This window comes from Balaenoptera acutorostrata, chromosome 1 (assembly GCF_949987535.1).
Source record: "Balaenoptera acutorostrata chromosome 1, mBalAcu1.1, whole genome shotgun sequence".
Taxonomy (NCBI): Eukaryota; Metazoa; Chordata; class Mammalia; order Artiodactyla; family Balaenopteridae; genus Balaenoptera; species Balaenoptera acutorostrata.
Genome location: NC_080064.1, coordinates 103,277,466 through 103,304,738, shown reverse-complemented (window position 1 = coordinate 103,304,738; position 27,273 = coordinate 103,277,466). Strand labels below are relative to the sequence as shown.

At 39.7% G+C, this 27,273-nt stretch overlaps 1 protein-coding gene across 3 annotated transcripts in view; it reads right to left on the bottom strand.

Moving 5' to 3' along the window:
* Positions 1 to 13,019: 13,019 nt before the first annotated feature.
* SLC22A15 (solute carrier family 22 member 15) overlaps positions 13,020 to 27,273 on the bottom strand; it is a 98,348-nt gene continuing 84,094 nt past the window's right edge. The window contains exons 9-12 of one of the 3 annotated variants that reach the window (XM_007169337.2): positions 26,234 to 26,354; positions 23,983 to 24,055; positions 21,698 to 21,886; positions 17,414 to 21,370 (exon numbers count right to left, since the gene is read on the bottom strand). In XM_007169337.2, coding sequence (XP_007169399.2) covers positions 21,281 to 21,370; positions 21,698 to 21,886; positions 23,983 to 24,055; positions 26,234 to 26,354 — 473 coding nt within the window. In that variant the 3' untranslated portion in view covers positions 17,414 to 21,280. Of the gene's footprint in view, positions 13,106 to 17,413; positions 21,371 to 21,697; positions 21,887 to 23,978; positions 24,056 to 26,233; positions 26,355 to 27,273 lie in introns of those variants that run through there. The other 2 variants (XR_009008560.1, XM_057547848.1) reach the window with 2 other exon arrangements.

Below are 27,273 nucleotides of genomic sequence, written 5' to 3'. Positions count from 1 at the left end.
AAGCCAATAAACACATGAAATGATATTCAACACCATTAGTCATTAGGAAAATGCAAATTAAAACCACAATGAGATGTGACTTCACATCCAGTAGGATGGCTATAATCAAAAAGACAGACAATAACAAATGTTGGGAGGATAAGGGGAAGTTAGAATCTTCATAAATTGCTGGTGGGAATGTAACATGGTGCAGCCACATTGGGAGACAATTTTGCAGGACCTCAAAAAGTTAAACAGAGAGTTATCTGATGACCCAGCACTCCTAGGTATATACCCAAGATAAATGAAAACATATGTCCACACATAAATCTGTACCTGAATGTTCATAGCAGCATTACTAATAATAGCCCAAAAGTAGAAACAACCTAATTGTCCACTGACTGATGAATGAATAAATAAAATGTAGTGTATCCATACAATGGAATATTATTTGGCAATAAAAAAGAATAAAATACTGATACATACATGCCACAATATGGATGAAGCTTGAAAACGTGCTAAGTAAAAGAAGCCGGACACAAAGGGCTACAAGTTATATGAAGCATCTATAATAAGTCCATAGAGACAGAAAATAGATTAGTAATTGCTAATGGCTGGGAACAAGTGGGAATGGGGAACCACTGCCAGTGGGTACAAGGTTTCTTTTTGGGGTGATGAAAATAATCTGGAATTAGAGAGTGGTGATGGTTAATGATAAAATAAACAGTGAATCATACATTTTAAAAGAGTGGATATTATGGTATGTGAATTACATCTCAATAAAAAAATACAGAAAACATGGAGTCATAACAACTTTCCTAAAGCATTCTCTATATGCTTCCTGCTATAGGAGTTATCAAAACTGGATTGATAATAAAACTGATACATTTCTGTGTCTCCTCAACCAGGCTTAAAAGATCCTTAAAATTAGAATTTATTAGAAAGATTGTTTTCCTAGAGTCCAGCATAATGCTTAGCAGAACGTAGGCTTAAGGTATTTAAGCAACTGAAATGAGTTAGTCATTGCTGGAATGAGGTGAAAAAGTGGTTGGATTTGAGACCCTAGAGGTCAGCAGCGTCCAGATAATGGCTGAGCCTAACATGAAGAGGCATCTGAACTTTGTCCTGTAGGTACTGGGGAACCCTTGAGAGTTTTTAAGCTGGGGAGTAAAATGATAACATTTGCATCTAGAAATAAATCCCTCTGATGGCAGAAAGATGGCAACAAAATAGAGATATTAAGTTAGGAGGCACTGATGACCATAGACTTCCAATCAAATGACAAAATACACCCAGGCATCACAAACCCTACTCTACTCTCACCCCCAAGCCAACTGAATTGACTAATGAAAAATAAAAATGTTTGTTTTTTAATTCACATTGGAACTAAGACGTGATATTATCGGTCTGTCACAACCTGCAGAGGGATACAAATTGGAAGACACCGAGAGCCAATTCCCTGTAATGATAGTGAGGATGGGATATATGTTATAGTAGGTAGGTATGGGTTCTGCCGAAACCCATTAATCACCCTAACTTGGAAAGTGAGGGTAGGATACTAGCTAGAGGAGATGTGCTTCACCTCTCCCATTTCCCAGTGGTGAGGCACCAGTCTCAGAGGCTATTGTATTGGAAGTCTCTAGGTAAGAAGCCCAACCAGACTGTAAGCCTGCTAGACCTGGGAGGATAAACTAGTAAGAACCCGGATGCATGCACATTGACACCCTGGGGTGACAGCTAAGCCAAACAGAAAATTAAATTCAGTAAACCAGACCCTGGTTCAGAGGTTTTGCCCAGCCTGAAGGAGACAAATTTCCTCTGCTGAAACAGCCTGCAGCCCCAGCTCTGTCTCCCCTCCATTCAGGTCCTGGGACATTGAATTATTTAGGTAAGCTTTTATCAACCATTTCCCAAAGATAAAATCCAGGGAGTAAAACTCTAATAGTATCCAGGTGAGGGGATTCTCCAGTAAGAATCCAACAAATTTGCTGGCAAGCATCAGGACTGGATTTGTCCTTTTGGTTCATAAACACTTAATAATTAACATGGGAGTGTGAAAATATTATATAACCTACAAACATGGAGGAAGAGCATCATTCAAGACATGAAGCATGAGGATATTTGTGAAAGTACTATAAGAAAGAAGATTTAGGGGGTTTCTGTTTTCATGTTGTATATAAAATTCAAAAAAAACACATGGAATTAATTAAATCAAAGGCAAAAGATAAAACTCTAAGGCAAGAGGGATCTGGCTAGACTGAGTTAAATAAAGATTGTGAGGGGCTTCCCTGGTGGTGCAGTGGTTGAGAATCTGCCTGCCAATGCAGGGGACACGGGTTCGAGCCCTGGTCTGGGAGGATCCCGCATGCCGTGGAGCAACTAGGCCCGTGAGCCACAATTACTGAGTCTGCGTGACTGGAGCCTGTGCTCCGCAACAAGAGAGGCCGTGATAGTGAGAGGCCCGCGCACTGCGATGAAGAGTGGCCCCCGATTGCCTCAACTAGAGAAAGCCCTCACACAGAAACGAAGACCCAACACAGCCAAAAATAAATAAATAAATAAATAAAAATTTAAAATAATACAGACATACACTTTATTAAAAAAAAATTGTGAGAAATATAACAATAATCAAAATGAATTTAAAACAATTAAAAACAGAAAGAGAATCTGCATTACTGTTAGTCAAATTAATCATGTGGACAAAATTGAGAAACCTCCTCTAATGCAAAGAAAAAGGACAAAAATATTAACATAATGGGAAGATGATGGATATAAAGAAAAGAAAATGGAAATCTTACATATGGTGCACCTTAAGAAGAGAGAAGAAAAAGAACAGAAGCAATAATTAAATTAAAAAATAGAAGGAAGCTTCTTCCAATGAAAAAAGACCTGAATCCAGACGATAAAGGACTCACATGTTCTATACAACATAAATGAAAAGACAAGATTAGTTAGATGTGTCCAGGTAAATCTCTACAATTTAAATGATAAGTAGGGGGCTTCCCTGGTGGCACAGTGGTTAAGAATCCGCCTGCCAATGCAGGAGACATGGGTTCGAGCCCTCGTCCAGGAAGATCCCACATGCCGTGGAGCAACTAAGCCTGTGTGCCACAACTACTGAGCCTGAGCTCTAGAGCCCAAAAGACACAACTACTGAGTCCGCGTGCCACAACTACTGAAGCCCGTGCGCCTAGAGCCCGTGCTCCACAACAAGAGAAGCCACCGCAATGAGAAGCCCACGCACTGCAACAAAAAGTAGCCCCTGCTCGCCACAACTAGAGAAAAGCCTGTGCGCAGCAACGAAGACCCAACACAGCCAAAATTAAATAAATAAATAAATAAACAAATAAATAAGTTTACAATAAATAAATAAATGATAAGTAAAGAATTCTACTGTATGCAGGATGGAGAAAAATAACCTAAAAAGGAGCAAAAAATGAGATAGCCTCAGACTTCTCTACAACAATGAGTGACAGACTGAAATCAAGCAAACTGACAAAGATTTTGGGGAAAATATTTTTATTCATTATGAAGACAGCAAAAATATCCTCAGACATATACGAATTTAGAAAGTATACCACTATGTAGCTATCGTGAAAAATTTACTCAAATTCATGAGGACAACTGGATTTCCACGTGCAAAAGAATGAAGTTGGATCCCTACCTTAAACAATACACAAAATTTAACTCAAAATGGATCAACGACCTAAACATAAACACAGTAACCATAAAACTCTTAGCAGAAAACATAAAGGAAAAGCTTCATGACACTGGATTTGGCAACAGTTTCTTGGATATGACACCAAAAGCATAGGCGACAAAAGTAAAAAGAAATTGGACTATATCAAAATTTAAAACTTGTGCATCGGGCTTCCCTGGTGGCGCAGTGGTTGAGAATCTGCCTGCCAATGCAGGGGACATGGGCTCGAGCCCTGGTCTGGGAAGATCCCACATGCTGCAGAGCAACTGGGCCTGTGAGCCACAACTACTGAGCCTGTGCGTCTGGAGCCTGTGCTCTGCAACAAGAGAGGCCGCGATAGTGAGAGGCCCACGCACTGCGATGAAGAGTGGCCCCCACTCGCCGCAACTAGAGAAAGCCCTTGCACAGAAACGAAGACCCAACACAGAGAAAAATAAAATAAAATAAATTAATTAATTAAAAAAAAAACAAAACAAAAAAATGAAAAAACTTGTGCATCACAGGGAGATCAGCTCCATGCTTTGTGACAACCTAGAGGGGTGGGATAGGGAGGGTGGGAAGGAGGCTCAAGAGGGAGGGGATATGGGGATATATGTATACATATAGCTGATTCACTTTGTTGTACAGCAGAAACTAACACAAGATTGTAAAGCAATTATATTCCAGTAAAGACATAAAAAACAAAAACAAAAAAACTTGTGCATCAAAAATCATTGTCAAGAAAGTGAAAACACAATCCACATAATGAGAGAAAATATTTGCAAATCATCTATCTGATAGGGGAATGATATACAGGATATATAAAGAACTTCTACAACTCAGCAACAACAAACCAATTAAAAAATGGGCAAAGGACGTGAATATCATTTCTCTAAAGAAGATCTACAAATAGCCAATAAGCACATGAAAAGACGCTCAACATCACTAATTGTTAGGGAAATGCAAAACAAAACCACAATGAAGTACCACTTCACACCCTTTAGGAAAACTGTAATTTAAAAAAATCAGAAAATAATAAATGTTGGTGAGGATGTGGAGGAATTGGAACCCTTGTACATTGCTGCTGGGAATGTAAAATCGTGTAGCTGCTGTGAAAAATAGCATGGCAATTCCTCAAAGAATTAAACATATAGTTACTACCTGATCCAGAAATTTCACTTCCAGGTATTGTACTCAAAAGAAATCAAAGCAGGGACTTGGACAGATATTGCACGCCCATGTTCACGGCAGTATTATTCACAACAGCCAAAAGGTAGAAGCAATCCAAGTGCCCATCAATAGATGAATGGATAAACAAAATATGGTATATACAAACAATGGAATGGTACATGACCTTAGAAAGGAAGGAAATTCTGACAACATGCAACAACATGGATGAATCTTGAAGACATTTTACTGAGTGAAATAAGCCAGTCACAAAAGGACAAATATTGTACCATCCCACTTGTGTGAGGTACCTAAAGTAGTCAAATTCATAGAGTCAGGAAGTACAAAAGTGGTTCCCAGGGGCTGGGGAGAGAAAGAATGGGGATTTAGTGCTTATTGAATAGAGTTTCAGTTTGGAAAGATGAAAAAAATTCTCAAGATGGATGCTGGTGATTGTTGTACAACAATGTGAATGTACATTCATACAGAAAAAGATAGAAAATATATAATATAGCAAGAAAACACACAAGCCAGAAAACATAAGATGACAGAAGCCCGAAATATCAATTATGACAATAAATATCAGTGGGTTAAACTCCCTTATAGACTTGCATATGGAACACAATCATTTCAATTTTCTGCTATTTTTAATAGGCATTGTGAATATGTAGTAGTCAAGTAAGAACCTTCATGTACCATTACTAATATTAAGAATAATCATATAAAGCATAAAATACTAGAAGTCCAAAAAGAATTTGGCATAAACACAGCTGTGGTAGGAAGTTTTAACACTCCTCTTTCAGTCCCTGGCAGATGAAGTAGGCAAAAATTAAAACAGAAACCTGAACAGTCTTATCAAGTGCTCATAAAAAATACGGAAAAATCATGGCAAAGAGAATCTTAAATATTCTAAAAAGAAACTGTACTGACTACATATTTTGACCAGTGCAAAACAACAAAAAGTTATAATGATTATATACAAAATAATTCCAACTACTTGGAAATTTTAAAAAAATAATTAAAAGCAACAGAAACACAAAGACACTTTAGTTAATCTCATCAAGTAAAAAGAAGACAATTACAATATACAAAATAGGAATCAGAAAGATATAGTCACAGATATAAAGAGATTACTCTGTTGAAACACATACCAATTAATTCAACACCTGAATAAAGCGGATAATGTCCTAGAAAAAAATTAATGAGGAAAATCGACTCAAAAGAAGTAAGAACATTTTAAGGGCAACCGCTATAGAAGAAATGATAAAACTGTTAAGAAGGTGCCAGGCTCAATTTACTGGTGACTCTTTTAAACTTCCAGGGAATATACAGTTCTCATAAATTTTTTTACAGAGCACCAGAAAAATATAGAAAATCATTCTAGACCCATACATCTAGACTTTACAAACGAAAACATTTGTCATTTTTTGCTACTGATTTTTTTTTTAGTGTAATTGACATACTAGTCATAAAGTTGAAGTCTCCTTACTTCCTGCCTTTCCCAAGCCCCATTCCTTCCCACCCACCTCCCTTCTTCTGCCTGAACAACCCTGACCATGCACGAGCTCTGGATCCTTAAAGGCTCTTAGATAAAGGTGGCGTTTTTAATCTGTGGGGATAATATGAACCACTGAGATGAAAGAAAAATGCTCAGCTATTCAGGGATAAAAAAAAAAAAAAAAGCCAGGCTCCTATATCCTTTCATACACCAAAATAAATTCCAAGTAAACGAAGGAGTTACATATAAAAACAAATCACAAAAGAAACCAGAAGAAAAAGGAGATCAACATTTATCTAAACTTGTGTATATGAAGAACACATGCTGAAGGTCCTGAAAACTTTAAATAAAAATTAAAAACTTCAAAATTAGAAAACATAATTCCACAATATAGAATAAGCAGAGTATCCGAGTAGGCAATCCATAGAAGAATAAATACAAATGGTTAATAAACATAAAAAAAAAAACCCGATTACATCTCTAATTACAAAAACATGCAAATTAAATTCTAACGATGAGATACTCCTTCATCTGGCCCGTCCCCCAATTTGATAACTTGGCAAAAATTAGGAAAAGGTAATAGTGCTTAGAAGCCTGTTGGAAATGTGGCCCTCATGTATTAACAAGGGCAATGTAAACTGACAGGACAATTTTCATCAAAACTTTAAAGAAATCCTGCCCATTGACCCAATGAGTCTGCATCTTAAAACTTATATGAAGGTAACATAAGGGGTATGCCAACTCTCTGTATGCCTCATTTATAATAGGAAACAATGGACATAAACTAAATAACAATTGGATGCTGGCAAATAAGTTACAATTCATCTATATGATGGAATACTTTGTAGCCTTTAACAGTTATACTGTAAAAGAATATTTAATAACAGAAAAATGTTTGTGATATTATTGATAGATAGAAAAAAGTAGGTCACAAAACATTACCCATACATGTAGAAAAAGTTAAAATGGTCTTCTCTGGGTGGTGGGAGTGCATCCAATTTTTACTTTCCATGTTACCTTTTTTCCCATTGATTTTTTTTTTTTTTACAGTTAACGTACTGATAATACGTTATATACGTTTTATAATCAGAGAAAAGATATACAAATAATAAAATTCAATATTCAGAGTGGATGGCGTTGAGATTGCTCAGGGAGAGTATATAAAGTGGAAAGGGAAAAGGGCAAGGGTTAGAACCCATGTGAACAACTAGATACAAATGAGTGGAAATATTTGTTTGTTCTCAAAACAGTAAGACCTGTCCATCAACCTTAAGGGTGGTCCACATATTGTAACTGAATTTGCTTCCTGTTCCTTCACCTAAGGCTCCCTTGGGTTTCAAGGATTTAAACACAGATGACACTCTGGCCAGAGCACAGTCTTCCTGAGCACACCTACAGCCAGAAAGAATCCTCAAGAATCATCCCCTCTCCCTACAGCCCAGAGAATGGTGCAATCGGTGTTCGTGGCTTCCTCTCCCCAGTTCCCCTATAGACCTCTAGATGGGAAACACACACAAACACACACACACACACACACACACACCCTAATTGCCTCTCTCCCACACTTACCCTTCCAAGCTGGTTCCAAAAGGGAAAGAGAGAAGATCCGCCGTCCAGGGCTAGAGGAAATTGATTTTATAGTCCTTCCTCTCCTCCCACCAGGAGGCTACCGTCTCCTCCCCAAACCAGGATTCCTCAGGAAAGTGGGAGGGGAAAGGGGGAAGGGAGCTTACAGATCTTCAAGGTAGATAAGAAGGAAGTGGTCTTACAAAAGTCTTATTTCCTCAGTTACATGATTAGGTGGCAGATGAACTGAACCAGATTGAAAATATGTTTTCTTGAAACATTCCTTATCAATTTCATTTTTGGAAAAAAATACGGCACCATGAGAGTTCACTTTTTTTTTTTAACATTTTAAAAAATGTGTGTATTAAATCCTTGTTTTAAAATCTTTGGCAGTTTCTAGGTAGTAGAATTTATTGAAGCCCTCCTACTTGGCAGCTGGAGTTTTCCATACACATTACTTAGTAATAATCAGCACAAGGACTTATAATAAAAATGATATTATTAATATTTCATGTTAAAGAAAAGGAAAGTGAGAATAAGAAAAAAAACCTCTCTTGATTCTAAAACCGTATTCCTGCAATACTGTGACGATTTCAGAGGGTACTTAAAATATCTTTGGGGAGTATTCTGAACTACTCCAAAGCTAAAAGTTATTAAGAATCAAATAAAGAAGTTTAATGAGGAATGTGGGGAAAAAAATGGTGGCAGTCGGGAAGGCCTGGTCTTTCCTCTGGACTTTTAACTGATAAAGGGAAAGAGTATTTACAAGAGGAAATGTTTATGTGTCCCTTTGCTGATAGCAGCACACTTACTCTCCCCAGATAATAGGCTTTAGCCTGTTAATTAATTTTAATTGTTGGCATAATTAAAAGCATAGGGTGAGGGACAGCTCAAAAGTTCCGTAACTTAGACTTCCTTGAAATCACTATCAAAAGTCTCAGCCTGCGACCTCACTGCTCAAGAAATTTTTCATTGAAATAGAAATCCATTTCTGTCACTAGCAAGTTTCCCAAACTTGGATCCCAGAGGCTGTCTCAATTTCACCAAGGCCTTTTCATCTTTGTAGTACTTAAATCCCTCTGGGAAGGGTCAGAGCTTGAGAAACCCACCTCACTGATCTTTGACAACTCCAAGCCTACGACAATGCCTAGTACACAGTAGGCGCTCAGTGAATTTCTCTTGAATATATTTGGTGAAATGGTAGGTTAATAGTTGCCCTAAAGTGAATAATTTAAGTAACCTCAAAGGGTACACCAGAGATATGGAGAATTTTTCCATCTTCTCTATGAGATCATAGCTGGATTTGGCCCATTAGTGAGGAGTCTGAATCTTGATGAGCTTCTGAATCCACATTTTTGACTGACAAATGTATTCCTTTACTGATTTAATTGTGGAGAGAAAAAAAACCTCAATGGTTCTAAAATACAGGGAGAATCATTAACTAATTAGAATCCTTAAAATGCTCTGCCTCCAGAAAGAGCCTAATCAAAATGTCTGGGCCTTGGCATAAGACAAAATGGGATCTAGACCTAACACTGCCTATTATTAGCTGTGACCTTGAAAAAATTATGTAATGCCCCTAAGCTTCGTTGTTTTCATCAGCAGAGCAAGAATTATACACTACCTAATAGAATTGTTGTGAGAATTTTAAGACATAACCACAGAATGTATTGACATGGTGACATGGTGCATGGTACTCAATGCATAGTAGTTATAATCACCATCATCAGTATCATCAAACAGCCTATGGAAAATATAAGGCCTGGCTAAAATTTAAGAGCCCCTCTAGAATTGTAGCAGTATAGCTTAGTCACTTAAGAAATGACTTCTGGTTGGTGGGAATGTAAATTGATACTATGGAGAACAGTATGGAGGTTCCTTAAAAAACTAAAAATAGAACTACCATACGACCCAGCAATCCCACTACTGGGCATATACCCTGAGAAAACCAGAATTCAAAAAGAGTCACGCACCACAATGTTCATTGCAGCTCTATTTACAATAGCCAGGACATGGAAGCAACCTAATTGTCCATTGACAGATGAATGGATAAAGAAGATGTGGCACATATATACAATGGAATATTACTCAGCCATAAAAAGAAACGAAATTGAGTTATTTGTAGTGAGGTGGATGGACCTAGAGTCTGTCGTACAGAGTGAAGTAAGTCACAAAGAGAAAAACAAATACCGTATGCTAACACATATGTATGGAATCTAAAAAAAAAAAATGGTTATGAACAACCTAGGGGCAGGACAGGAATAAAGATGCAGATGTACAGAATGGACTTGAGGACATGGGGAGGGGGAAGGGTACGCTGGGACGAAGTGAGAGAGTGGCATGGATATATATATACACTACCAAATGTAAAATTGATAGCTAGTGGGAAGCAGCCGCATAGCACAGGGAGATCAGCTCGGTGCTTTGCGACCACCTAGAGGGGTGGGATAGGGAGGGTGGGAGGGAGGGAACCGCAAGAGGGAAGAGATATGGGGATATATGTATATGTATAGCTGATTCACTTTGTTATAAAGCAGAAACTAACACACCATTGTAAAGCAATTATACTCCAATAAAGATTTAAAAAAAAAAAAAAAAAAGAAATGACCTCTGAAGTCAGATAATCCAGGCTTTGCCAACTATTAGTTGCCTGACTTGAGGAGGTGACTTAACTAGGGCCTCGGTTTTCTCATCCATAAAATGGAATCCATAGTATACGTTTCATAGTTTTCTTCTGAGGACTGGATGTACCAAGAAATATAAGCTGTTTAGAGTGATGCTCAATACATGTTCTTTCTTTTAACTCAGCACCAAGAATAGGACACAGCACATAGTAGGTACTCTAAATATTTTGTGAATAAGTAAATGATTTTTTTCCCTGAAATAATCTTTTGAATACAAAGAAACTAATTAAGGAAATCTTTTGATCTTTTGTGCACATCTTCCTAGGATAAACTTGAAGCTATCTGGGTGGTTTGAAAGAAAATTTAAAGACATACAAAGCCTAGGTGGTCACTCCACTTCTCATTGGATGCCATTTTATGACACTTTTGTCAACAAAACTTGTTAATGATTCTATACCTCTGCTTAACTCAAATACTTTGTTCCACAAGACAAAACAACACTACCTTTGCTCTCTGATTTTTTCCCCAAATTCTCTGCTGCTGTCCAGGTCTTCAACTTTTTACCAAGTCATTCTTTCCTTTATCAGTTAAATCCTTATCAAGCCTCATCTCTCTCCTGATGGACTGGATTGGGAAGATAATAAATTCTTTCACTGTGAGAAATGCATCTGCTATGCTCTGACTCTGCTTTGATATTGGCAAATCAATCATTATAGAATTCTATAGCTCAACAGCATCTGAATGCATTTTCTGGCCTTGAAGATGCTTTGGAACCTACTTACCAATAATAAATAGTTTCTGGATATGGCAGGATGGAGAAGTAAGTACAACTAGCCTAACTGTCCAGCATTCCCCTTAGGCTTTACTCTGAGTTGTTTTCAGGTATTTATTCATTCCTCTGACAATGCATTCCTCTGATAAATCAAGGAAAACTTATATTTTAGTCAACATTAGAGCCAGCTTCTGAATCACCTAGCAAACAGGAAAATCTAGACATTGATCCAACTCCTAAAAACTTTTTTTCTTACTGGGCTGATCCCTCAAGCGCCTGGAATCAAATTGACAGCATTTCTGAACTTTTTACATGTTGTTTCCACTAGATGAATTATCTTAGGAGATCTGAATATTACAACATTGAGAGTTATACCAAAAATTCCTCCAAAGAATACCCTCATAGGGTAGAATGTCTCTCTATGGGGAGAGGGAGATGCCTCAGTGAAAAGAAAAGAATCACCAAATTAAAATTATTCTACAACTCAGTGGGAAGAATCGTATTTTAGTAATAAGTCCATAAATACATGAACAAGATTGTCATTTAATAATCAACCCTTCTTTGCTTACTTCTATTTTCAAGGTAGACATTTTAGACCAAGGTAGACATTTAAAAGGGATCATTTCTCTCTTGAATATATTCTAATCCTAACTCTTAACTTTGCTCAAAATGGTGATTTACGTAATAGGAAGGTTAACGTGGAATGAAGGTTTTTCTAGTTTCCTATGAGTAGTTTTCTCAGAGCTAAATAATCCATAGACCTTTTCAAATTGATCTTGGGGAAGAGTATCCCGTTTGAGAATATTACTTGATAGGTCAGTTAAGCCAATCTTGACTACCTTGTGTCCAGGTATTCACTCATATAAAAATTTAATAAATGCCTACCATGTCCCCAGTACTGTGCTAGCTCTTAGAATTACTAAGATGAGTAAGATACAGCCCCCTTGGTTGCTTTTGAGTTCAATGTACTGACTGAGCTCATAGGAAAGAGTGGTGAGGGATTCATGCCTTTCTTCAAAAATATCTGAATGCCTAATAAACACTGGGTCCAGTGTTATGGGCAGGAATGTAGTAGGAAAAAAGACAGACATGTACCCAATTTTCATAGAGCGTATGGCTTAGTAGGGAAGACATCATCGTTTATTAAATTACACAGTAAGTACTATAATTATGGAAAAGTATAGGATGCTTAAGAGCGTGTAACAAAGGTAGAGATAATAACAATTGATTTTGATAAGAAAACTACTGGAAATTGTTAAGATACAGCAACAAATAAAACTCAGAAATAAAGTCTTAGTAGGTTCAAATTCTTTTGTAAGCAGTTCATTCTTTCAAACAGTAACTGGAAGACTTCAGGCTTAGCCAACTGGGTCTATAAACTCAATAATAAAAGTAGATTTGAGGCTGTTACCTGTGGTCTGGGTCCAGCTTCTCTTGATAATGACTAGGTTTTCCCATAAAACTTACAATTATACACTGATGACTCCAGCAGGTCTCATCTACTCAAAAAACTTTAATGAAACACACTTAAGACACCTGTGATAAGCTGAATACTGGCCCCCAAAGATATCCACATGCTAATCACCAGAACCTGTGAATGTTACCTTTTATGGCAAAAGGGACTTTGCAGATGTGATTAAGGATCTTGAAATGGGGAGATGAGCCTGAATCATCTGGGTAGGCCTGATGTAGTCACAAAGGTCCTTATAAGAGGGAGGCAGAAGGTCAGAGCAAGTAGAAGGCCGTGTTAGACAACAAGACTGGAGTGATGTGGCCAGGAGCAAGGAATGCTGCAGACTCTAGAAGCTGCGAGACAGAAGCTGCAAGAGACAAAGGAATGGATATCCCCCAACCCCACCCCCGCCAAGAACTCAGGAAAAAACAGCCCTGCTGACATCTTCATTTTAACCCCTTACGATTCACTTCGTTGTCTAACCTCCAAAACTGTAATAGAATAAATCTGTGTTGTCTAAAGTTTGTGGTATTTGGTTATAGCAGCAATAGGAAACTAATATAATGCCCGATTACTTATGTAAACTAAAAAGGGTCTTGGGAGTCTTTATGGAAAAGTTAGTTTGATTGGCATTTCTTAACCACCCGTCTATTCTGCTGCCATTCTGCCAGTAAAAGCAAAATACTCTTCCTCTTCCTCCTCCTCTCTCTTGGTTACAGTATCCATTCAGAGAAAACTATAATGGAAAACTTAATGACAATAAATAGTACGGGAAGGATATTATTTGAAAGTGAACTGCTGCTCTCTACCAATTTCCTTCCCTGTTAACTTCAGAATTAAGTTTTCCAATCTAACTATGCTGCATTAGAGGCAAGCATATCATAGACATAACAATTCATTTCAGTTCACCATTCTTCTATTTTGTATTTTCAGGGAAATTAGTGGGGGGAGATGTGAGACTTTAAAATATTTGGGGATCATCATCAACCTGTTTCCTTAAGAAAGATCATCAATATGGTGAAATGCTGCCCTTGATGTTACTAGTATTTCCTCAGAACCCACTGAAAGAATCAGAGCGGTTGAGGGAGGTCATTTGGCAGATCACACTCCAGTGGCAGGCAATGTAAAAACATGTTATAGTACCTCTTATATTCATATACATATAACTTGATCCTGCTAAACAATTAAATAGATGCATGCCATCTGCAATAGCCAATAGGAAAGCAAACATCCTATATATGGTGAAATGCATCTCTAATAATTAAAGTGGCTCTAGGAAACAAATGAACCTATTATATTATCACCGGCAAGCATATTGTAGCTTCTACAATTTTAAAACCCTAATCTGACATGAGAAATATTTACCATCTTTCAAGTGCTACCCAGTGCTGAACAGTTTACCTCTCCGGATCCACTCTTCGACCTATGCTGTGTGGACTGTATCAATGGGCTTCCTTCTGCATACTGCCTTCTGTTCTGTGGTTTCTGGAAGCTCTGCCTACATATTGGTAAATCATTCATTGATTAAACTCACTTCCAAATTGAGTGTGCATTTTTGCCCATCTTACACAATCATTTCACTCAATTTCTTGAAGTTATATTTTGAAGCAAAGAAATTCCATCAACATCTATTCTATTCAAAATCAATTGTTCTGCAAGGTCTAGACTGAAGTTATTTTAATACTACTTTGACTACATCTGCCCTTGACATTTTTCAATAAATAAGTAATCTCTTCTAAGCTTTGTATTACAGAGCTCTAGGGTCTCAGCTGAGAAGTCCAAATGTTTCCACAGATGCAAAGCTCTTTTCCAAGAGAAATTTAGACCTATAGGAAAGAGGGATAACTCTTCATTTGGGTGAGAATAACAGTGAGACTTGTATTTCTGCAACAGAATATCAACAGTCTTGACTGTAAAGTGTGGCCTAAAAAGCATTTGATCTCTTTAACTGGCAAATACTCCTGTCACTCACTTAAGAATTTAACCATGAAATAACTTTGATCTAGCAAAAGTTTTATTTTCACTTTTTCCAGCTGCTTGGTTTGATTTGCTTATGAATTGTGAAATCACTTTTGTGTGTCTTCACCAACATTCTTTTCATTTTAAAGTAAAATATAATACCATAGAAAATACAATGCAATGTATCTAGTAAGTATTATTTTATAAAACTTTTTTTGGTGATATATATATATGTGTGGATATGTATATGTAGGTGTGTGTACTGTGTGTCGCACAGTGTGAAACAGTTTTCTTAAAATGTTAGTCAAAATATCTGAAAACTCTTCCATGACATAGATATAGAAGCAAAATTCCTGTGTCATAGAACATTTACAGTTTTCAACCTCACTTGCTACTGACAATCTAGTTGATGAATAAATTTATACTATCAGGATGTAAGTAAATTCCTTTTTCTTCGTATCTTCAAAATTTGGTATTAGCCTCTTTTTTTCTCCAATCTAATGGATTTTACGTAACTTAATCTTCTTTCAATTTGCATTTCTCTGATCCTCTACTGAGGCTGAGCATCTATTATCTGTGAACTGCCTAAAAATATTTTTTGTAAACTTTATTGTTTCTCTTTCTTATCTGCACTAATTCTTTCTATATTCTGGAAATTGATCCTTGTTTTTTTACAGCAGTTGCAAATATTTTCTTCCTATCTATTGCTTTTCTTTTAACTTTGTGGTGTGTCTAGTCATACAGAAAGAAGTTTTAAATTTAGATGCAGTGAAACATATCAATCTGTCTCTTTAAAAATGATTTGTGATTTTTTTTTTTTTTAAATATTTATTTATTTATTTATTTATTTATGGCTGTGTTGGGTCTTCGTTTCTGTGCGAGGGCTTTCTCTAGTTGTGGCAAGCGGGGACCACTCTTCATCGCGGTGCGCGGGCCCCTCACTGTCGCGGCCTCTCTTTTTGCAGAGCACAGGCTCCAGACGCGCAGGCTCAGTAGCTGTGGCTCACGGGCCCATTTGCTCCGCGGCATGTGGGATCTTCCCAGACCAGGGCTCGAACCTGTGTCCCCTGCATTGGCAGGCAGACTCTCAGCCACTGCGCCACCAGGGAGGCCCGATTTGTGATTTTTACTTCTTGTCTGAAAAATCCCTCAATCCCCCAAGGTCATAAGCACATTCTCCTATACCACTTTATAGCTGTTTTAAAGTTTTGACTTTTTCTATTTAGGTCTTCAACTTATTTGGAATTTTTGTTATGGTGAGAAGAAAGGTCTTAATTTAGTTTTCTTTGATATGGAAACCCAGTAGTTCCCACATCAATAATTGAATAGTTCGCTCTTTTCCCACTGATTTGTCATGCCATCTTCAAAAAATGCCAAATTGTTATATGTTTGGTCTTGTTCTGGGATCTATTATGTTCTATTGATCTGCTTATCTATTGCTACACTGACACCACGGCTTCAAAAGTTTCAATATCTAGAAAGTTGAGTCCCTTCTGCTTGCTCTTATTTTTTGGGATTGTTGAATACTTTCGAATCATTACTTTTCTTTTTTTTTTTAATTTAATTTTATTTATTTATTTTTGGCTGTGTTGGGTCTTGGTTGCTGTGCGCGGGCTTTCTCTAGTTGCAGGGAGCAGGAGTTACTCTTTGCTGCGGTGCGCGGACTTCTCATTGTAGTGGCTTCCCTTGTTGTGGAGCACAGGCTCTAGGTGCGCGGGCTTCAGTAGTCGTTGCACACAGACTCAGCAGTTGTGGCTCGCAGACTCTAGAGTGCGGGCTCAGCAGTTGTGGCGCACAGGCTTAATTGTTCTGCGGCATGTGGGATCTTCCCGGACCAGGGCTTGAACCCGTGTCCCTTGCATTGGCAGGCGGATTCTTAACCACTGCGCCACTAGGGAAGCCCCGAATCATTACTTTTCTTTACTAGAATTATTTTGCCAGGTTCTATGCAAAATATTTTGTTAAGATTTTAATCAATATTGCCCCTGTCAACATCTCTGCTGAAACTGCCTCAGCAAGACCAAATGCCTCCATCCCTGGAGACCCCAGCAGGAAAAAACGATGCATCACAAATATGGCCTCCACCTCACTCCCACCTTCCAAATTCCATCTGAACCTGACTGATGGAAACTTAATTGCACCTAGAAGCCTAGCTGCAAAGGGTGTTTGGGAAACATACATCTTAGCTTTAAAGCCTCTGCAGTACAAGAAGACAGAGAAGAACCAAGGGTTTTTTTTGATTTTGTTTTGTTTTGTTTTTAAGCAATTAATGTATTTATTTTTGGTATTGCTCTTTTTTATTTTTTTTTTAATTTTTTTATTTTTTTACATTTAGTATTTTATTTTTTGTTTAACATCTTTATTGGAGTATAATTGCTAAAGACACAGACCTACTAGAGAATGGACTTGAGGACACGGGGAGGGGGAAGGGTAAGCTGGGACGAAGTGAGAGAGTGGCATGGACATATATACACTACCAAACGTAAAACAGATAGCTAGTGGGAAGCAACCGCATAGCACAGGGAGATCAGCTCGGTGCTTTGTGACCGCCTAGAGGGGTGGGATAGGAAGGGTGGGAGGGAGGGAGATGCAAGAGGGAAGAGATATGGGAACATATGTATATATATAACTGATTCACTTTGTTATAAAGTAGAAACGAACCAAGGGTTTTTAAACTACAGTAGGTCATGAAATCGGTTTAGTGGGTCACAAGTGGCATTTTATAAAACAAAATGGGACAGAATATAAGCTGTCAGTGTACCAAGCAAGAATAAGCATGTTTCATGAAAGTTTTATGTATATATTTTAATATATTTTAAATATATATATAGTAAGTATTGTAAGGCGGGGAGAAAGAGACAGAGATAGAGACAGAAACAGAGACAGAGACAGAGATTAGAAAGAGGTGGAGGAACAGGGAAGAGAAAGAATATGTAAAATACATTTCTTATTGTGGTCATTATCAAGAAAGTCTGAAGGTCCCGGGAAGGTGAAGAGATGCCTTAGGTCAATTCACCTTACGTGCTACAATACCCCTTATACTGCTAAGGAAGTTTCCTTTTACTCCTTGTCTGCTAGTAGCTTTTATTTTAAATAGGTGTTGAATTTTGTCAAATAATCTTCATGCATCTATTGAGATAATCATAAGATCTTTCCCTTTAACATACTACACAGATGCATTTTCTAACAATGCAGTATCTTTGCATTTTTCTTTTTCTAGAAATACTTCTATAGTTATCTTTTGTACCCACTGACTCCCTAACTTTGCTACAGCCCCTGACCCACATATCACCCATAATTTCTAGCAGATTCTATATTTGCTCAATTTGTCAAAGATGCTACTGTGTACATCCTGATAATGTTCTGTAAGAACAAAAGGTCTACATTTTACAATTCTTTATCATATTCACAAGAAACCAAAATACCTGCATTTTATTTTGTTAAAAAAAATCCTTTATACGTGTCCAATTTAAGAACTAATAATCTAGTAAGAATTAGTAATGGAAGAGTAAGTCCTATTAGAAAGCTGCAGTTTAATTCAGTTTAATTAGTAGAGAGAATTATTTCAATATGTTTTCATTAGGAATATGAATCTATTAAAAGTACCTTTATCAATTTGACCTCCATAAAAATACTTGCCCAGATTACATTTACTTAAGTAGTGTCCCAGAAACTTTCATTTGCTTCTTATTTGTTGTATTTTATTTGTTCGTTTTTAAGTACTAAAGAATGTCTACATTGCTTGAAATCAGCCAAATGATAAATACTGCATTTTCAAGGGGCAGTGGTTTTAACGCAACAATCAGGAAACTACAAAACAGTTTCTTTCAACACATCCATGTGGTGCCAGGGTTCTGGACAAGCTGTTGATAAGACCTTTGACCCTGGAAGCCCTGGGATTTCTTATGTGTCTTATGGTTTTCTTGCTGCTTTTTAGGAGAAAAGAAATTTAATTTTGAATGCAATAAAAAATTTAAAAGGATACCTTTTACAAATCATCTGAACAGACAAAATATGTTACCTATAAATTAAGAGTTTTCCAATAATTTAATCAATACAAATATGCTTATGTGCACCATCTCTACAATCACTATTTTTCAACAGTTAATAGCAAAAGAAAAAACCTATTTTTATAAAAGGCAAAGGGATGAAAAAACAGTAATTATTATTTTTAAAAATTATTTATTTTTGGCTGCGTTGGGTCTTCGTTGCTGCGCGCAGGTTTTCTCTAGTTGCGGCGAGTGGGGGCTACTCCTCGTTGTGGTGCGCGGGCTTCTCATTGCGGTGGCTTCTCTTGTTGCAGAGAATGGGCTCTAGGCACACGGGCTTCAGGAGTTGTGGCACGCAGGCTCAGTAGTTGTGGCTCACGGACTCTAGAGCGCAGGCTCAGTAGTTGTGGCGCACGGGCTTAGTTGCTCCGCGGCATGTGGGATCTTCCTGGACCAGGGCTCAAACCCATGTCCCCTGCATCGGCATGCAGGGGACATGGGTTTGAGTTGTAAGTTCTTCCTTTCTTCCTCTCCTGATGGTGGGCAGGGTCTCCATTTCCCAGAGAAAGACAGCGAGATTCCACAATTTGGGGGTTTGGGTCAGATTTGCCTGTGATTTATAAAAATGATAATGGGAGGAGTTCTACAATTTCCCTGATGGCTAGAAACAGTAATACTTACAGTGTTCTGGGCACAGCAGAGAGAAATAAACAGTAGTAGAGATGGTCCCTATTTATAAAGAGCCCAATACATAATCAAGGGCATGAAGGACATAAAAATACTTTAACAAAGGTACAGGCTGGTATAGTGCAAACCAAGAGGTCAATGGAAGAGGACAGGAGAGGGTTGGAGCCAATGCGAGGTGAGTCCTCCAAGATTTCCAGAAACAGACTCAGTGATGACTTCTCTTTATCTCCAGTGAAATTTCTTTTTCTCCAAGGGATTAATAGAAATGGAAATTCTGAAAACACAGAAATTTTCCCAGTTGGGAAAGTGACCTAAAGCAACACTGTCCAAGCTTGTTGACGCCAGGTTAACACTCCTATTTGAGATAATACTCAGGTTTCATGGGAAACACTTTCAGCACATGATTTTAGGAAACTGAGTACGACTTTGATTTATTTGAAAGCTGGCAGTACTTAATGAAAACCAACATTTACTGGGAAATTACTGTGCCTTCCATTCTAGCTAACCAAACAGACTGGAGCTGATCTAGGACTAGAAGAGTTCAAGTTCTTAAAGGTTGCCCAAGTCCCTCCTTGCACAACACTGAAAACAAACAGAAAATTGTGAAAGATAATTTTCTTTTCTTCCTTATTAAAAACAGCACTTTTTTTTTTCCTTTTTTAACATCCACTTTTTTTTTTCCTTTTTAACATCCAAAGTCTTGACATGTCACTTTTTTTTTTTTAATTTTTTTTTTAAGTACATACTCTTTTTTTAAATTAATTAATTTATTTATCTATCTTTGGCTGTGTTGGGTCTTCGTTTCTGTGCGAGGGCTTTCTCTAATTGCGGCAAGCGGGGGCCACTCTTCATCATGATGTGCGGGCCTCTCACTATCGCGGCCTCTCCTGTTGTGGAGCACAGGCTCCAGACGCGCAGGCTCAGTAGTTGTGGCTCACGGGCCCAGTCGCTCCGCGGCATGTGGGATCCTCCCAGACCAGGGCTCGAACCCGTGTCCTCTGCATCGGCAGGAGGACTCTCAACCACTGCGCCACCAGGGAAGCCCCGACATGTCACTTTTTAACTGCCCTCCCCCTTTATAAAACTTCGTCGTTTACTGGGCATGGTTTGGAAGTTATTGCTGGTACTAGAATCTGAGATGGAAATTTTTCTCCAGGCGCACACAAGTGGGAACTGAAGAAATTACACGATTCGAGTATCAAAGGGAGCTGCCAGGGAGAGGCAACCACACCTCGGACTCTGAACATTTCTCTGGTGCAGCTGGCTTTTCCTAGCGGGTCATCCGTGGGACTGACTGAAAGCACAGGACAGGGAGCTCAAGCCAATCACTGGGCCAGGAACCAAGCTGGGGGCCCAAATTTCATCCGTTGGGATGAAGGTGGAGGGCCTCAGGCCACACAAATGCCCTCTCAGTGCTTTTCTTCTGGCACAAAAAAATGAATGAAATGCTAACACCAACCTGCCTCAAAAGATTCCTGGTGAGGAGCAACTGAGAGGGGCAAATGTCAAATTTGGTGGACAGATTACGTGTTAATGGTGAGAAGAAATTTTACATATTTGCCTTTAGGTCACAATGAAGTTGAAAGGCAATGTAATCAAACTTCTAGAAACAAATGAGCTTACCACTCTGGCATGTGGACTTCAGCAATCTGGCCAGAGGTCATGATTTTGAGCTAAACCCGAATTGCGGGCAGTTAACAACTATTCACTTGATGCAGTGATGTCCTGTTTCTTGAAATCTCTTCTCCAACTTCCTTGCTGCCTAAAAAACATCAGGCCACACGGAGTACCTTCGATGTTTGTTCAAGCCTATCTTTCCACAGCTCCCTTCAGTTTCCTGGGAGAACCTGCCCTCGTTGGAGGCAGAGAAGATGACCCTCTGCGTCTGAGGAGGAATCTGGGGCAGGTCACTTGATCATCTGTGTCTCTTCATCCGCATCATAAAACTCTTCCTCTTCCTCACTCTCACTCCCTAACGGGCTCTCCTTGTCCACAGACTAAAGCAGGAAAGGAGAAAAGGGCAGGGAAATGATGTCATGACATTTCTAAAATTAAATTACTGTCTAGCATTCAACTGACAAATGTACTCTGATGACATTTATTCCCCTAAGAACTAGCCCCTAAAGTGTTCTAAGAAAGCTAATGAATCATCTTTATTTCTCTGACAATCAGCTGCTATCAGATCCCACCTTTTTTTTCCAGCAGTTTTGCTCAGTTCTATTTAATATAACCAGATATTCTTTTTTTTTTTCTTTTTTCTTTTCCCCCAAAACTATCATCATCCAAATGGTAAATCTGAATGATTAAGAAAAATTCCATCATACCTGAGGGGGATCCAAGGTCTGTAAAGATAACGTCTCCTCCCCCAGCCTCCGATATGAGTACACCTGAAGGTCAGAAAACGTCTCTAGCAATGGACTGTTAAGGGTTTCTGGCAATAATAAACTCAGGAGGCCTGAGGTCAGCCCCGTGGCTCCAAAGACAATGAAGGGTAAAGACCACTGCACGTACTTCTATGGGGGCAGGGAGTGGAATGAAAACAAACAAAAACTCAGTGTTAGTTTCCTAGCAGATGACATCAGCAGTCTTATGACCCAGGACCTGCCATGTTTACTGTCCAGGCCCTGCCTCCTCACTAGAATACACCAGAAAGCCCGTCTTCTTTCCCCTTAGAGAATTACCCCAGGAAACCAGAGCCAGTCCTCGGGCACAGAGACAGGAGTGAGTAGATCAAAAGGACAGCGCTGGCCTGTGCAGCAGACGCAGCCGACTGTTCACGCACGGGCTGGGGACTGCGGGGAAGGGGCTTGGCTGTCTGAGCAGGGCAGACACACGGCCAGAGTGCGTGGTGAGTCGGACACTCAGCTTCCACTCCAGGTGAGTGGCCTGCAGCACAGTGATCTCTGCACTGTGCACAGGAGACACCCCGCATATTTGCTGACCACGACGAACTTTAACACTCTCAACCCTGGAATGGGCCAAACAGTCCCACATATGTGTTCTGAGTCACTAAGCACCAGAACGGAGAGGCACGGGGCTTAAAGGTGTAAACACCCTGAAAAGGAAGAGAAAGGCCTAGAGAAACCTATACACGTGGTTTGGACATGGTAGCGGGCCGGTCCAAAAGATGTTCTCAGGAAAATTTAAATACAAACATACAATTTCAAAGATAACACCAAGGTTCTTGCAGGACGGGGCTCTGGGGGATTTCTGAGCTGATTACCATTCCTGAGTTCCTGCACAGGAGCGACCCAGCTTTATCACCTTTCGGTTTGGGCTTCCAAATTCGGCGGCTAGTTAGGATGTCCCTTCTGATCATCTTTTCCTGATTTTTCAAAGGTGAAGAGATGATGGAGGAGGAGAGGGAGGCACGGGGAGGGGAGAGGAGGGGGACGAAAAACTCTGACCTCCGGCCCCCTGCGTGCAAACACGTGCCCAGAACTGTGGGCCTGCTGTTGAATCAAGGGGAACGTTCACCTCTTCTCAACTTAGTGGGACTCAGGGAAGACACAGCGCTGGGTGTTACAATGTTCTAGGACAGCCGTCCAAAGTCGGGCATCATTAATGATAAACACCTAGCGTTGGACACATTTTGCAAAATGAAACTAATATGACTCCTTCATAAGAAGGGTCTTGTGATCTAAAATTGAGCATGATAGTGGGAAGCAGCCGGATAGCACAGGGAGATCAGCTCGGTGCTTTGTGACCACCTAGAGGGGTGGGATAGGGAGGGTGGGAGGGAGGGAGACGCAAGAGGGAAGAGATATGGGAACATATGTATATGTATAGCTGATTCACTCTGTTATACAGCAGAAACTAACACACCATTGTAAAGCAATTATACTCCAATAAAGATGTGGAAAAAAAATTTAAAAAAATAAAATTGAGCATGAAACACAGAGAAATACTCAGAAAAAGGAAGTGTATCCCACTTCCTCAAGAAAAGAAAAGGCTACAGTGGCATTTCAGAGATGTCCTGTACTAGGACGAGGCGAGCAGTTGCCTGAGTGATGAGCAATTGTCTCCAGAAGAGGCTCAAAGCCCCACATCAAACCTAATCACGCTTCAACAAGTCTTGGCTGGGAAAGTCCTAGAGGAGACCAAGCAGGGACGTGCACAGGGGCTCCATGGGATCTTTCTCAGAACATGGACATTTTGAGATTGGATGGAGTTTACTTTATCTCTCTTTCACCTTCTTCTCTTCTAATTTTCTTTTCCGAGTGGTGTGCTGTGTTCTCTGTTATTTAATACAGGGTACCAATGCCTACAGCATATAGTTGTGGTGAAGACTGCATGATATGATGTACGTAAAGGGCTTAGCACAGAGCTCAGCACACAGCAGAAACTTAGGGAATGTTCACTAATCAACTAACGTACAAATGGGGACAGGAAGGGGCAGGCTGGCAGTAGCTAACTCTCCAGTGAATACAGCCAATCCCTGGGAAGGGTCCATCTACCCTCATGGATCCTTAATCTAAAAGGCCCAAGGTGCACATTTGTGTCAGGCTGATCTTAAAACGGCAGCTGTTTGTTACCTCTTTCTACTCAAAAGCACAAACATTTCCAAAGCAGAGAATCAAGAAGAACAAACTAGGAGGTACAAACCAACCAGTGAGGGGATGAAGGGAGCAATAATCCCACCAACTCTGGAGAACATGGAACAAGTTCCAAGCCCAACATTCCTGAAAGGCAAAAGGAAAAGTAAAAAAAAAAAAGTCAGTAAGTTCTAGGGGGACAATTTAAAGACTCTAAGGGATAGTGGGCTCAGAATAACAAACCCCAAAGTGGAAGTGCAGGATGCTACAGAGCAGTACTGCCCACTAGAACTTTCTGTGATGCTGCAAATGTTCTGTACTCGCCCTGTCCAATACGGAAGCGCCCAGACACAGGCAGCTACAGAGAGCTCAATGCAACTAAGAATGAGGAACTGAATTTTTAATTCACTTCATTTTAATTAATTTAAACTTAAATAGCAACATGTGATATTGGACAGTGCAGGTATAGAGGCTGGTGCAGAAGTGAGCATGTGAATATTTCTTGTTAAATGTTCTCCTGGGTTCTCGTGTCTTAGGTCTCCTATCAGTTAAAACATCCATAGAAGAGCCAGGGTTTAATGATCTGAAAAGTCTGCCCATTTCTTTAAACTCAACTAATTAATTACGAAAGGATCAGGCATATAAATAGGAATTGATTGGACATATATTCTCAGGAAACCAAGAACATTACCTTCTTGGGGAATGTGGGTAGCAAGGAGGGGGAGGAAATGAGAATGAGAATGATTATAGGTAGGGTGACCATACAGCACCCTGTTATCCCAGCCAAACTGTTAATAATGCCCACATTCGCTCTCAAAAGTGTCCCAGTTTGGAACTAAACGGTCACCCTAGTTTTATAGGCAATAGCCAGAGAAAGCAGGTTCTGGGAATAATCAGGGAATGACACGCCAATCACAGACAACCTAATCTCTTACTGGGAAAAAGGCAGACAGAACCATTACGCTTCTTGCATGGATAAGGGAAAAAGAAGGATCTGTTTGGAATGATCCTCAAAAAAAGACCGGGAAAATGCCGACTGAGGGATTATGGTCCAGCCCACAGAGGCCGTTCTGTAAAGACTAAGCTGTATCCCTGCCCTTCAAATTTAGGTTTGTTTTTTTGTTTTCAGACTTATTTTATGAGGGGAAACTTAGGATGGAATATGTTGGGTTTTTTGGTTTTGTTTTTGAATATGTTATTTTTATTATTTTTTTTAATTTTATTTATTTATTTATTTATTTATTTATGGCTGTGTTGGGTCTTCGTTTCTGTGCGAGGGCTTTCTCTAGTTGCAGCGAGCGGGGGCCACTCTTCATCGCGGTGCGCGGGCCTCTCACTATCGCGGCCTCTCCTGTTGCGGAGCACAGGCTCCAGACGCGCAGGCTCAGTAGTTGTGGCTCACGGGCCCATTTGCTCCGCGGCATGTGGGATCTTCCCAGACCAGGGCTCGAACCCATGTCCCCTGCATTGGCAGGCAGATTCTCAACCACTGCGCCACCAGGGAAGCCCTTGAATATGTTATTTTTGATATAAGCACGTCCTACTCATTGAAAACCACCTTTAACAACTAATATATAAATATAATATTCACTTATAACTATAGGGAATTATCTTTATTTATTTATTTATTTTTTGGCTGCGCTGGGTCTTGGTTGCTGCGCGCGGGCTTTCTCCAGTTGCAGCGAGCGGGGGCTACTCTTTGTTGCCGTGTGCAGGCTTCTCATTGCAGTGGCTTCTCTTGTTGTGGAGCACGGGCTTTAGGCACGCGGGCTTCAGTAGTTGTGGCATGTGGGCTCAGGAGTTGTGGCACACGGGCTTAGTTGCTTCGCGGCGTGTGGGATCTTCCCGGACCAGGGCTTGAACCCGTGTCCCCTGTGTTGGCAGGCGGATTCTTAACCAGTGCGCCACCAGGGAAGTCCCATCATTTTTTAAATGTGTATATTTTGTGCTAAAATATAGGCTCTGTGATAACAGGGACCTTGTCTCCTGGTCCATCGTGTACCTGACACAACAGGGTTGACTGAATAACTCACATGCACTGAAATAAAAACGACATCCGAGCACTATTTGGGTGACGGGATACGTTTAGTGTAGAGTACTTCTCTCAAGATTGACAGGGAATTCAGCCCAAGATAAAGTTACGTTTTCCTCTGCCAAGAGGGCAAGAGCAGTCTCCACAGGTGCTGGGCCCACAACTGCTTGCTGAGTTGCTGTTAGCCCACACTCGCTGTGCTCCAGGTGGAGTGAGGACCACGCCTCTGTCAATGCAAACATCTACAACAGAATTCAGGACATGGGAAGGAGAAGTCTGTGTGTGAGGCATACCTGATGACCGTGGGGTACAGCTCCGAGGTGTAGATATACACGACATTGAAGGCAGCGCTGATGGTCAGCTTCCCCAGCAGGGACAAGGAACGGCTGTTCACCACTGCGAACACACCTGTGTCTGAGGAGGACAAGTGCCACATCTGTGAGGTCCTCGGTGGAGAAAAATTTATCTAAGTGACACACTTAATTCTGAAGGAGCGAGAGACATTTGTGGTGATCTCAAACAGTGAAGAGGTCATATAACCAGACACACATTCAGAAGGTTTAGTCATCAGACACAGCACACAGCAAATATTTCTCAGCATTTTGGCCATCCCCAGGAAATCTTACACAGTGGCTGTCATGATGTGTGATTAAACCTGCAAAACCTAAATGTCCATCAACAGATGAATAGATAAAGGAGATGTGATATATATATATACATACACACACACACAATGGAATACTACTCAGCCATAAAAAAAAGAATGAAATAATGCCATTTGCAGCAACATGGATGGACCTAGAGATTATCATACTAAGCGAAGTAAGTCACACAAAGACAAATACCATACGATATCACTTATATGTGGAATCTAAAATATGACACAAATGAACATGCCTATGAAACAAAAACAGACTCAACAGATATAGAGAAGAGACTTGTGGTCGCCAAGGAGGAGGGGTCGGGGAGGGAAAGATTGGGAGTTTGGGATTAGCAGATGCAAACTATTATATAGAGAATGGATAAACAACAAGGTCCTACTGTTTAGCACAGGGAACTATATTCAATATCCTGTAAAAGCCATAATGGAAAAGAATATGAAAAAGAATATATGTATAACTAAATCATTTTGCTGTACAGCAGAAATTAACACATTGTAAATCAACTATACTTCAATAAAATTAAAAAAAACAAAAACAAAAAAACCCTGCACTCACTCCTGAATGACAGAGTTCCCTGAAAACTTCTGTACTGGGGTCAAGTAAGCTTCACAGAAGTCGTTAAGTTCCACCTATCTCAGGGTATTACTTGCCTCTCCTTTCTTCCCAACCTC